Source organism: Onychomys torridus, chromosome 8, assembly GCF_903995425.1.
Source record: "Onychomys torridus chromosome 8, mOncTor1.1, whole genome shotgun sequence".
NCBI classification, from domain to species: Eukaryota; Metazoa; Chordata; class Mammalia; order Rodentia; family Cricetidae; genus Onychomys; species Onychomys torridus.
Genome location: NC_050450.1, coordinates 85,065,863 through 85,078,611, shown reverse-complemented (window position 1 = coordinate 85,078,611; position 12,749 = coordinate 85,065,863). Strand labels below are relative to the sequence as shown.

Here is a 12,749-nt window from a genome sequence, read left to right as displayed (position 1 = left end):
AGTCAGATTTAAAACTGGAGTTAGTAAGCCTTGGGGCCTGAAGAGTAGCAGCCAGCCTAGAGGAAGAGGCCCGTTTGCCTCAGACAAGTAGAAAACTGGACACTGTACTTACCCTCCGACCAGCCAGGACTGCAGCTCTGCTGAGTGCCCAGAAGTCTTCCTTTGTAGCCTGCACTGGCCAACAGCTTTTTCCCAGAGCCAGTCAACTCCCACATACCTGAAAAATAAAAAGGCCATGGATCTCAGTTGGATCTGGGCTCTCTGCTCTCCCCTCTCCCCCCAAAGACAGGGTTTCTCTGTGCTGGGATTAAATTCCGAGTGCTGGAATTAAAGGCATGTGCCACCGCTGCCCAGCAGGCTCTCTGCCCTTAATCGCTTCTCTGTCAGCAAAGAGAGACCCTTGCTGTCTATTGTCAAGTCCTTTGGGCATTATTAGACTGATAGCTGGATCAACCCTGGCATAGAAGCCTCATTAGCCCATCAGCCTGCATTTCAGTGTAGCCCTGGCAGCTGGGGAAGGAATCCTGGGTCCTGAGTCCTAGCTAGTGCAAAGGGGAACATTAACCAACTGACTTCTTTCTACCACACATTGCCACAGGCACAAGGATTACCTGGGGGCTGACTCCAAGGCCTGTACTTTATGTTGAGCTGATTCCTTGGCCTCCTTTGTGAACAAAATGGTGCCAACCCCCAGCTAGAAGGAGCAGGCTGGCATACAGGAGTTCCTTTCTTGGAAAGACATGAAGATATAAGGGCTGTGACATTCTACCCATGCCTCTTGTGGGATGCCTGAGAGTGTTTTGTTTGTTCAAGATTTATTGTTTTAAATTATGTGTAGGGGTGTGTGTCTGCATGAGGGCATGTGCACTTAGAGGCCAGAGGCATCGGATCCCCTGGAGCTTGAGTTACAGACAAGTTGGGAGCCTGGAAACTGAATCCATGTCCTCTGGAAGAGCAGCAGGCACTCTAAACCCCTGGGCCACCTCTGCAGCCCCTGGATGCCTGAGTTTTACAAGGAGGAAAACATGTTCTACCCAGCACTGATGAGATCAAGGAATAGAAAGACTCCTACCTGGGAAGAGGGCTCAGTGGGTAAAGTGTTTGCTGTGTAAGCCTAAGGACCTGAGTTCGGTCCCACATAAAAAGCCAGCCTGGGAGGGCTGGAGAGATGGCTCAATGGTTAAGACCCATGGCAGCTCACAACTGTCTAGAACTCTAGTTCCAGAGGACCTGACACCCTCATACAGACATACATATAAACAAGATATTAAGGCACATAAATTAAAAATAAATCATTAGTCGGGCAGTGATTTCTCTGTGTAGCTTTGGAGCCTGTCCTGGAACTCACTTGGTAGCCCAGGCTGGCCTCGAACTCACAGAGATCCACCTGGCTCTGCCTCCCAAGTGCTGGGATTAAAGGTGTGTGCTACCACTGCCACCCAGTTTGAAGGGGCTCTGGATGACTAGGTTCAAGCCACACCCAGAGGTTTAAGGGGCCCCTCAACCCTTGGTTGTTCCTTTGCCGGGTTCCTTCGTAGGTCATCTTACCAAAGCTCTCCCTTGAGTTCTGGCCTCTGCTCCCCTCCCGTCAACACTGCGGTTCTTTAGCCCAGACACTAGGACTGGAGAAGTGGCAGGAAAGACCTACTTCCTGAGGGCAAACCCCAGCAATGGACCACTTTGTTTTGTTTCCTTTGGGCTTTCTGAGACAATCTTAGACAGTACTCAAGGGGTCCCTGAACTCAAGATCCTCCAACCTCAGCCTCCTGAGTGTGGGGACTCTAGACATGAGCCACCACACACAGGGGGTTTTGTTTTTCTTCTTTTTTTTCTTCTCCTTTTTTATTTATTTTTTATTTTTCAAGACAAGGTTTCTCTGTGTAACAGCCCTGACTCTCCTGGAACTAGCTCTGTAGACCAGGCTGGTCTTGAACTCATAGAGATCCTCCTGCTACCCCTTTAATCCCAGCACTCGAGGCAGAGCCAGGTGGATCTATGTGAGTTCAAGGCCAGCCTGGTCTATAGAGTGAGATCCAGAACAGTCACCAAAACTACAGAGACAAAAAAAGGCATATGCTACCACTGTTGGGCTTCTTTTTTTTGTTCGTTTTTGGTTTTTTGGGTTTTTTTTACTCAGAGCTGAGGACTGAACCCAGGGCCTTGCACTTGCTAGGCAAGCACTCCACCACTGAGCTAAATCCCCAACCCCGGGCTTCTTTTTAAAAAACATTTATTTATTTTATGTGCATAAGCATTTTGTCTGCATATATGTATCTGTGCCACATGCATGCAGTGCCCACAAAAGCCAGAAGAGGGCATTGGATCCCCAGAACTGGAGTTCCGGCTGACAGTTGTGAGCCACCAGGTAGGTGTTGGGAACTAAACCCTGGTTCTATGCAAGAGCAGCCACTGCTCTCCAGCACCTTTTGGCTCAGGATTTGAGAGGACAGAGTATGGTAGGGAGGCCATGGTGGTGGGTGTGTGAGATGCTGGTCATGCGGAACCTATAGTTAGGAAGCAGAAAGAGATGAACCTCAGTGCTCCGCTGGCTTTCCTTCCCCACTTTTAGTCAGTCGAGGACCCCAGCCCAGGATTAGTCTTCGTCAGTTCCACCTCTCTGGGAACATGATTCTTAATCTAGCCAAGTTAGCAAAGGTTGACTACCACCCTTATCAACTGTGATCAAACATCACTTTATAGCATCCTACCTCTATAATATAAGATGCATCTAATCCACCTCTAGAAGACTGCCAAGTCTTAACAGTTCTCATAAAGGTCAATGCAGTCCCTATGGAAGCTCAGGAAACCTTTCACTGTGAGCATCTGCTGAGGGCCGCAGGAATATGTAAGAACTCAGCTGGTTATGGCAAAGTCACTACCTGAAGGGATCAAAGAATTCCCTCAGAGGAAGCCAAATTCCAAGGAGCTTTTGGTGTTATTTGGCTTGTTATGTATCAGCTGTATTCTGTTATGAAAATCATGTGTGCCTTCATAGTTTTCCCAATTGATTTTTCCCTAAGAAGGTCTAACAGTGTGGGCTGATCACTCTCTGGACATACACATTCGAAGTATTTTTGGAGAACAGCCTCAGGAAAGGCTTCCCCTGAAATTAGATATCTTCCTTAGCCACTTTCAAGGACTAACAGTAATAACAGTCCACATGCAACTCTCCTGATTTAAGGTAAATTCCACAAGGAGACACCGCCTAGGTCAGGTGGACGTTAAGTAATAGCTTTACACAATTTAGCTTGAACCCTCCTTTCTTACAGCCTTACTAACTTTATAGACCTCTAACTCCTTACCTAACCACTTCTAGGAATATTTAGATAACTTTCTGTCCACTGACAGCTATGCTCAGCCAGAACCCCAGTTCAAGCCTCCCTGCAATTATCGTCATTGGCAGCACCTGGCCAGGTGCATCCCCAGATCGAGGAAAGCACCTTATCAGAGATACCTCTGTACTCCCTAAGAACAGACTTAAGCATCCAGGCCACCTGTTTGAGAAGGCCTGGCAGATGTGCCAATTAAGCTTTACTTCCTCCTTTCCCAAATCTTACCTCTAGTTCCAGATCTCCCTTTAACTATCACCAGAGGCATCTAGCTGTACACAGGTTGCCTAGCGACTGAACAAACCTTCCCCCACCCTGCAGAAAAACACCAGATAGCTTGGACAGATAGGAGCCACAGGAAAAAAGAAGGCAGTTTTATTTTCTCCCATTGACCTAGCAACTTAGATTTTTAACAGAAAAGCACAACACAGGCCTGTTTAGTTAACTTCAAGACAAAGGGAAAACATAGAAAAGGAGTCAACAGCAAACTTCTTAGATGACTGTCAAGGAAGGGAGAGGCCATCAAACAGCGATTTTTTTCCCCCATCTTCTCTGGGAAATTTGTTTTTATGGTGCTGGCGATGGAATCCAGAGCCTGGTGCATGAGACCAGTGCTCTGCCACTGAGCTGCATCCCTAACCCTTAATGAAGACTTTCTTTCCTTTTTCTCCCCCACCCCCTTGGTTTTTTGAGACAGGCTTTCTCTGTGTAGCTCTGGCTGTCCTGGAACTCGCTCTGTAGACCAGGCTGGGAATGCTGGGATTAAAGGTGTGCTCCACCACTGCCCAGCTTGAAATCTTCCTTTGGGACAAATTCTTGCTAAGCCCCTCAGGCCGGCCTCAAACTCATGATCCTCCTGCCTCAGCCTCCCAGGTAGCTGGCTCCCAGGCACATTTCATCACACCTGCCCCTCTCAGAGTGGTCTCAAACAAACAAACAAAAGCCTACCATGAAATTAGCCTCTTGGCTCCATAATGTTGTAAGATAAAAAATTAGAACCAATGGATCTAAAAGGCGGCCCTCACTTCCTTCACAGTGGGTCTTCAGCCAGGAGCTCAAGTCTCTGCCAGCTCATCTCTCCTGTTCTCATTCTCTGGCTCCCGTAGCATCGCATCGCTCCAAGGTCCTGGGTGCATCTGCGGTTAGCGGCCACCTCCCCTCTTCCTGAACACCTGTCCCACTGCCCATCTGGCAAATACTCCTTAAGGCAAATCTGTTGTCGGCTCCCTTGATGAAGCCTTTCCGGACCAACTGTCCCTCTGGTTCTGTTTTCCTTTGCCTAACCCGAAACAGGTTAACCACCCACAATTCTCTCTGGCCCATAGATCTGCCGCTGTGAACAGCAACCATGCTGTTGCCTGCACTTTGGTATTGTAAGACCTGCTGGCTCCATGCCCGATCCAAAGGCAGTCTTCAGCAAACGTTTATCGATTGGATAGGCTGCATAAATGCACATCTCAAGGTACTTTTTGTTGGTTAAGCGGCGGCGCTCCTGGCTCCATGACGACGGAGGAGAGTACTGGAGGAGAGTCACGAGCCATAGTTACCTTTCTAGAGCTTAATTGAGAGGGCAGAGAGGGGGGGAGGGGGAAGAGAGGGGGGGGAAGAGAGAGAGAGAGAGGGGGAGAGAGAGAGAGAGAGAACCTCGAAGAAGGGGGGATATGGAAGGACAGAAAGTGGGGGGGAGGGAAGAGAAGAGAACACAGAGAGGACATGCCCGCTTTTTAGGCTGGGACACCGTCGCAGGCTGATGAGGTAATTAAGGACATAATTACACTTTTTCCTTTTTTTTTTTTCTTTTTTTAAAGGCAGGGGTCACTATGTAACAGAGTTGGATCTCAGGATCCTTTCACCTCAGTCTCCCAAGTGCTCAAGTCACAGGTGTTTAGCACCATATGCAGCTGACCTCTTGTCTTTAAAGTCTTAGTACCTATGAGACCCCAGCTCCAATGTAACAGTAGGCCAGAGTGGAAGGGGATAAAGAGCATGGATGATTACTTAGGACACCTGCAAGGGCCAGAAAACTGTCTCCATCACGTTCATGGGAGAAAACAAGAATGGTACCAAACCTTCCAACTGGCAAAGAACCCGCAGACCCATACATTAAGGTTTATCTTTTTTTTTGAGACAGGGTTTTATGGGAGTCCAGGCTAGCCTCACACCTGCTATGTAGCTAAGGCTGGCCTTAACAAGTGCTGAGATTACCTGTAGGCATGCACCACTAATGCCCAGCAAGCTTCATCTTATTTCTGTGTAGCAGACTCCATTGGCTCAAGCTATGAACACACAGTGACAGGTCCCCACTGCAGACAGTAGGCAGGCCAAGAAGTTCCCTTACCTGGCACAGTCCTAGGTGCCTGACTAGATGGCTCTTGTGGCTCCCGTTCCAGAGGCTGGCAGACACCAGGGCTATAGTCATCTCCACCACACCTGCTTCTCAGCCCTACATCCACAGCCTAAAATCATTTTGCGGGACCGTTCCCCTGTATCCTCGGCTGGCTATTGCTGGCGTTGACTAAGAACTATGCCTCTCCACTACTTGGGAAGGGAAAAAACGTGACAGGGGGAAATAACCAAGGCACAAGAGGCCTGGGAAAGGGACAACCCTTCCATCTGTTAGAGCAGTAGCTAGTAAAACTCCATTGCCCAGGGATAGGATGCTCTGAGCCCTGCCCACCCCTCGGGAAAATGAGGCAAGAGTGGGCTCCAAGTCACAACGGAAGACCATTCTGGTCTGGGGTAGCCCGGTCCCAGTTTTCCCTCTTCTTTCTATTCAGCTGCCTCCCTTCTCACGTCAGAGTCTCCTCCATGACCCCAGAGCATCTTCCCAGCCCCCAGAGTACCACCCATCCTCGGGGCCCTCAGCACCTGTCCTGCGTGGTCCACAAGCCGTTTCAACTTGTCCTTCTCTTAAGCCACAATCTTCAGCCAGACTAACCCCTCTTTCTCTGTGTCCCCATCACCTTGCTTCCGAGTCCGGGCCCCAATGCCATGTTTCCTTCCACAGTCTACCAACCTCCGCTTCCAGGAGGTTGCTTCCTGCCCTATGCTCTTCAGTAGCCCAGCCACTTAATGCAGACCACTCCTCCCCAGCTCCCGGGACTTCGCCCTGCCCCCTGCCTCGGCTGCAGCGGTCCCTATACCTTTAACAAACCTCCACGTGCGTGCTAACGGCGTGACAGCATTTCCTCCTCTCCGCGCCTCCCGTCCCTGGAGGCGCAGCCCATTGGCTGCTGGCTTCCTCTGTCCCGGTTCGAATTGGTCTCGCTTCTGGAACCTCAAACCAATGAGCTCTCCGCGTCGGTCTCCCTGCTCCGATCCTGGACAGCTATTGGCTGTCCTGGCACCTTGGCTCCGAGAATTTAGGACTTGTGAGCTTGTCTGGGCCACTAGCAAATTCTTCCCAGGCTAGACACCCAGGCTAAGCAATTGGTTCCGAACCCGGAGGAACCCAGGGGCCGGGTCACGTGGCTGGCTGCCTACATGACGTGCGGGCTGCTGAGCGTCACTGTGACGTTCAGGCGACCGTCGAAGTGGCCAGGTTACCTCCGTCACCTGTGTTGGGGTGCTGTCATGGACCTGGGACCGATGCGCAAGAGTTACCGCGGGGACCGAGAGGTGCAGCCGCTGCCGCCGGGGCTCGAAAAGGGGGTGCCCCTGAGTCAACTACCAAGGGGTTGGAGGAGCGCCTTGGGGCCTCAGGGGCCACTTATAGGGCAACCGGGTTTAGGGATCACCCTGATGGGGAAAAGGAGGTTTCAGAGACAGCAACTGGGGAGGAAAGCTTTGGATAAAGGTGTGCTCATAGGCTCCTGTTGCAGTGGTAAAGGGTATTGACTTCAGAACCCACCCATGTTGGAACCCAGCCTTTTTCTGATGTTACCTTGGGCAATTTATCTTCTTTGGGCCTCAGTTTACTAACCTGTAAAGTGATAATATCTACTTTATAATGCAGCGGATTTAGGATTTTTCTTTCTTTTTTGGTTTTTTTGTTTTTGTTTGTTTGGTTTTTTGTTATTGTTTTGTTTTGGAGACAGGGTTTCTCCGTGTAGTTTTGGTGCCTGTCCTGGATCTGACTCTGTAGACCAGGCTGGCCTTAAACTCATAGAGATCCGCCTGCCTCCCGAGTGTTGGGATTAAAGGTGTGTGCCACCACCGCCAGGTGATTTAGGGTTTCTCTAATTTTTACATTTTTATTCAGTGTGTGTGTGTGTGTGTGTGTGTGTGTGTGTGTGTGTGGTGTATAGGTCAGAGGACAATTTTTTCAGTTGTTTTTTTCTTCCACTATGTGGGTAACCCAGGATTGAACTCAGGTCCTCAGGCTTGGTGGCAGATGCCTTTACCTGCTGAGCCATCTCAACAGCCTGTATTTAGGCATTTGTAAAGTACTTAAAACAGTCACAAAATACGATATAAAATAATAAAGAAGGTGGGGTGTGGTAGCACATGCCTTTAATCCTAGTACTCAGAAGGCAGAGGCCAACCTGTTCTACAAATCAAGTTCCAGGCCAGCTAGGGCTGTTACAGAGAGATACCCTGTATCAAAAACCAATAATAATAAAAATAAAAAAGAAATGGAGGATGGGTCTGTCGCTCAGTTGGTAGAGTTCTTTCCTGGGGTGCACAAAGGTTCTGGATTTTAGCCTTAGTGCAAAATAAACTAGGCATGGTGGGTCCAAAGTTCAGGGTCATTCATTCTTCTGTTGTTACCCAGTGAGTTCAAGGCTAACCTGGAAGTTCTTAGTTTTTACCGCCCTCAGCACCTCCTGGGTCTTTTCCTGTTCCCTCCTCAGGTCAGAGAGATTAAATCTGTTTTGGAATTGAGATCTAGAGCTACAGCCGCTAAGTGTGATTGTATATGAAGTGCTTGTCTAAAATGTAGGTTTTCGGGAACCTTAGAACTAATGGTGAGGTGGCCTGCAGGAATTTCAGCACCCTCGAACCCTGGTTCATCCCTTTGTGATTAGGAGACGCAGAAACTTACTGGGCCGTTTTTATGCCTATAAATGGGCGCAGAACCTACTTCCTGGTGGTGCTTTTTTGTTTCAAGGTCACTGTTACAAAGACTAAATACATTTACATTTGAAAAGCACCTCAACTCATGCCAGGCACAGAGTCAGCATTATGTGTTCATTAAATGAAGTCAAACTCTCTTCCTAGGCATTTGAGGAGGCTCATCTGACCTCGCTGGACCCCATGAAGCAGTTTGCCTCCTGGTTTGAGGAGGCTGTTCAATGTCCAGACATAGGGGAAGCCAATGCTATGTGTCTGGCTACCTGCACCAGGTAGGCACAGCCATGGGCCCCTGTGTGGGTGGAGTTTAAGACTTAGGAAGAACTACCTACACAAGTGCACTCAGCTGTGTGTCTGCAGTTCTGTTATAAAGCCCAGTTGAGTTACTGATCTTCTCTGAGCCCCAGGAATCCAGTCCTCACCTGGTAAACCAAAAGCCAGCTCACTAACTACTCTTCAGTGATAAAATGAATTCCTCATACATCTTGATCCTTGATGTATCCTCCACTCACAACTCATGCCCCCTGGTCTCCCTCATGCTCAAGCCCTTTCCCTCTCCTGAAACCCGGCATAGGATTGCCAATCAGTCCTACCCTTGAAGATCTCTCTCTCTCTCTCTCTCTCTCTCTCTCTCTCTCTCTCTCTGTCTCTCTGTCTCTCTTTGGCCTCAAACTCCGAGATTCTTGCCTGCCTCTGCCTCTGAGTGCTGGAATTAAAGAGGTGCGCTACCACTGCCCAGCAAGAGATCTCTTATATTATCCTCTTATCAGTTGTTCACGTTCCGTCTTATTAAAGCACCAGGGTTCACCACAGGACTTTGACACCATCCTCCGAGTATTACCCAGAACTCTGAGCAGAGGACTGTCATCATCGTCCCTTTTGAGTGATCAGTTGGTTCAGTGTTTTGATGTTGGCCCATTCTCTTCCAGTCTTACATGCTTTTTCAGAGTTGTTACAGCAAAGTACTATGGACGGGGTGGCTCAGGCAAGAAAAGTTTACTTTTTACACTTCTGGAGGCTGGAAGTCCAAAAGCGAGTGGCCGTCAGGGATGCTGTGTGCTGTACATCCCTTTGGGGGATACTGTTTGATCTACAAGGAGCCCCCAGACAGTGACACCACATTTCTGCCTCCAGCGCAAATTCCCAAGGGCACTGTGTGATGGTGTTGAACCCCAAAACTTGACTCTCTGCCTCCCCTGCTCCCCCCAGTTCGTGACTATGCATTTGTTTATGTGATCACACGATTGATATTTGCCTCACTAAGGGCATGGCTGAAGGAAGGGGTTGCTCAGGGGTGAGAACACTGGAGTGGGTTCTGACCTGGCGCTCTGCTGTGTGTCCCTAGAGATGGAAAACCCTCTGCCCGCATGCTGCTGCTGAAGGGCTTTGGCAAGGATGGTTTCCGCTTCTTCACTAACTACGAGAGCCGCAAGGGAAAAGAGCTGGTGAGGGTTGAGTCCTTCCCAGGGATGACAGGGCTAGCCTCCACCCTGGCTTACGTGATCTGCTCTAGATTCCCCTGCTGCGTCCATTTCTTTCTCTGCTTAGACTCCCTTCTGCCTCAGGGCCTTGGCACTACGAATGAACGAACCACACCCACCTCCATCGTCTGCTCCCCAATCAGCTGCCATTCCTTTAGGTCTCAACCACGTGGTCTCTCTTTAGGAAAGCCTGCCTTACCTAACCCCGGGTCAGCTCCCTGGCACATGGCACTGTTGGCCTGCAGTACGCTTCACAGCTTTACTTTTGTCTTTTTTTTTTTTAACCCCCAACACCTGTTCTAACGTGCACAGGGGTTGGCATTTCATTTGTATTTGATCATGCCACCCTGAGGTGCATTCCACATCACCTCAAAGCTCCCTGAGTGAGCTGGGTGTGGTGGCTCACACCTCCCAGTGTTCAGGAGGCTGAGGCAGGAGGATTATGGCACATTTAAGCCACCCTGGGCTACAGAGTAGGACCCTGTCTCAAAAACAACAAGACCAAAACAAACACTAATGAACGTATGTAAAACCACTACTCTGGTGATTGGAATGGCCAGGCCTCACACTTCACTCTGGAGTTAAACCAGCTCTACCACTGCCTGTGTGTGTGGACTTGAGCATGTCACTCTGCCCCTTAGAGCCTGTCTCCAGATCTGTCACAGGAGGCTCACCTTTGAGAGTTTAAATGCATCTGCGGAAAGCTGCCTCTGTCCCCTGCCTTCCTCCTACATGCAGGAGCAGCATTTTCCTGTCCCACTGGTACCCATGGCTTCTCTCTTGTTTCCAGGACTCTAATCCCTTTGCTTCTCTTGTCTTCTACTGGGAGCCCCTGAACCGGCAGGTGAGTGGGCATCCCCAAGATCACGTCCAGTGGACTGTGTGGGCAGGGGATGAATTTATAAATGTGGGGAGGGTATTCCCAGACCAGGCACATATTCTGCCCAGGCCTGGGTACTCTGCCTCTCACACAGCTCTCAGTCTGGTTGGAGCCAAGGGTGGCGGGGCAGCAGGGAGAGAACAGGGAGATACAGGGCCCGTGCTGGTGAGAGAGGTTGGCAGAATCAAGCATCACCCAGCCAGGGTCGTCCATGAGCAGGTGCGTGTGGAGGGTCCTGTGAAGAAACTGCCCAAGAAGGAGGCTGAGAACTACTTCCATTCCCGCCCCAAGAGCAGCCAGATTGGGGCTGTGGTCAGTCGCCAAAGTTCTGTGATCCCCGATCGGGAGGTAAGTGGGGCTCCTGCATGATCTTCCTGAGTAGTGAGGCCCTGGGCTCCTCCCCAGAAGCTGTCTCCAGGAGATGCCAGAGTCCTGTCAATCTAGCAGAGAGAAAAGGATGATGATGTCCCTAGGGAAGAAGAGAAGGAAGAGGAACACAGGCCTCCTCTGTCTGGCCCTCCTGTTGACCATTACCCCAGTCTACCTTGGTCACCTCTGTGCCCCATACCTGGCTTGGGTCCTGCTCCGGAGCCTATGTCCCTAAGTCCTTAAGTGAATCATCACCCATGCCTGGCTCTTTCTCTGTCTTCCCTGGACAGTACCTGAGAAAGAAAAATGAAGACCTGGAACAGCTCTACCAGGAACAAGAGGTGCCTAAACCAGAATACTGGTAAGTGATACATGTGCCTGGTGGACATCCAGAAAGGAACACGGGGGGCCCTGTCTGTGGAGTTATAGATCTCCTTCTCCAGGAAGCCCTCATCAGCTGCATCCCAGGAGCTTCCTGCCAGAGAGCTTGGGATGAGAGGGAAGAAGTACAGTAAACCTCTGCTTCTTCCCGTAGGGGTGGCTACATCCTGTACCCCCAAGTGATGGAGTTCTGGCAAGGCCAAACCAACCGCCTGCACGACCGCATTGTCTTCCGTCGAGGCCTGTCAACAGGAGACTCCCCTCTAGGACCCATGACCCACCGTGGGGAGGAAGACTGGGTATATGAGAGACTTGCACCTTGACTCTGGACTCAGAATGTTGGGGGATCATCAGCTGAAAGAGAGTGGGGGAGGGCTGCTCAGAGAGGGTGAAGGACTGGGAACGGGGTCTACCTCTCTCTGTGTGAAGGGGCACTTGGTTTAAACCTAGGACCTTGCTCATGCTAGGCAACACTCTACCGCAGAGCTATGGTGCCAGAATTTTTCTTAACCTTTTATTTTGGGACTAAGTTGCCTAGGCTGGCCTTGAACTCCCTGTGTCTGTATCCCATACAACCCTCGACCTTGAGTTCTTCTTGCTGGAACTTTTGAGTAGCAGTGATCACAGGCTTGAACCCCAGGCCCAGCTCCAGTCCTTACTTTTAAACTGAACCTATTTCCCTTCTCTCTTTTTTTTGTCGGAGCTGAGGACTGAACCCAGGGCCTTGAACTTGCTAGGCAAGTGCTCTACCACTGAGCTAAATCCCCAACTCCTATTTCCCTTCTCTAAGGGAATCTTATATCTAAGTCTCCCCAAGACTCACCCTGTGAGCTCTCTGAACTCAGCTGGCCATCTAGCAGCCTGAGTAGAGTGTGCTCGTGTCCCGGAGAGTCACAAATGGCAAAGAATCTCACAATTATCTCCCTTTGCTTTGCTTGTGATTTTTGGAACAGCCTATCTTGGGAGCAGCAGTGGGTATGCCTAGTTTCCAGCAACAGAATAATCAGGCTGCAGATGTGTGTGGTGCGTGGCATACCAGCCATGGAAAGGAGCCAGGGCCAATCTATGTTTGCTGTGACTCAGCCAGGATCAGAAAACTACTGTTTGTTCTGGTTGGCCTTGAACTCAGTACTCTGAACGCTGTACTTGTTTTGACTTGATGGGTGTGTCACTGACAAGGGCTCCCCCAAGGCAATCCTTTCTTGTGTCAATCCCCCACTTACGCCTGGGTCTAGAAGGACATTGACCCTGTGGCCACCCACCAGGTACCCCGCCCTACCTCACCCCTTTTGCTGT

The 12,749-nt window shown here is 50.0% G+C and overlaps 1 protein-coding gene and 1 long non-coding RNA gene across 5 annotated transcripts in view; one reads left to right on the top strand and one right to left on the bottom strand.

Moving 5' to 3' along the window:
- LOC118589026 overlaps window positions 1–6,466 on the bottom strand; it is a 30,928-nt gene extending 24,462 nt beyond the window's left edge. For all 4 annotated transcript variants that reach the window (XR_004945633.1, XR_004945634.1, XR_004945632.1 and 1 more), the window contains exons 1-3: window positions 6,198–6,466; window positions 5,668–5,722; window positions 113–217 (exon numbers count right to left, since the gene is read on the bottom strand). This is a non-coding gene — a long non-coding RNA (uncharacterized LOC118589026). The remainder of the gene's footprint in view (window positions 1–112; window positions 218–5,667; window positions 5,723–6,197) is intronic.
- Window positions 6,467–6,667: 201 nt separating this feature from the next.
- Window positions 6,668–12,178, top strand: Pnpo (pyridoxamine 5'-phosphate oxidase). The gene is made up of 7 exons (XM_036198204.1): window positions 6,668–6,947; window positions 8,490–8,614; window positions 9,688–9,787; window positions 10,614–10,667; window positions 10,923–11,051; window positions 11,363–11,433; window positions 11,608–12,178. Exons 1-7 carry the CDS (start codon window positions 6,813–6,815, stop codon window positions 11,774–11,776), a joined length of 783 nt encoding a protein of 260 aa, XP_036054097.1. The 5' UTR covers window positions 6,668–6,812; the 3' UTR covers window positions 11,777–12,178.
- The last annotated feature ends 571 nt before the right edge of the window (window positions 12,179–12,749 follow it).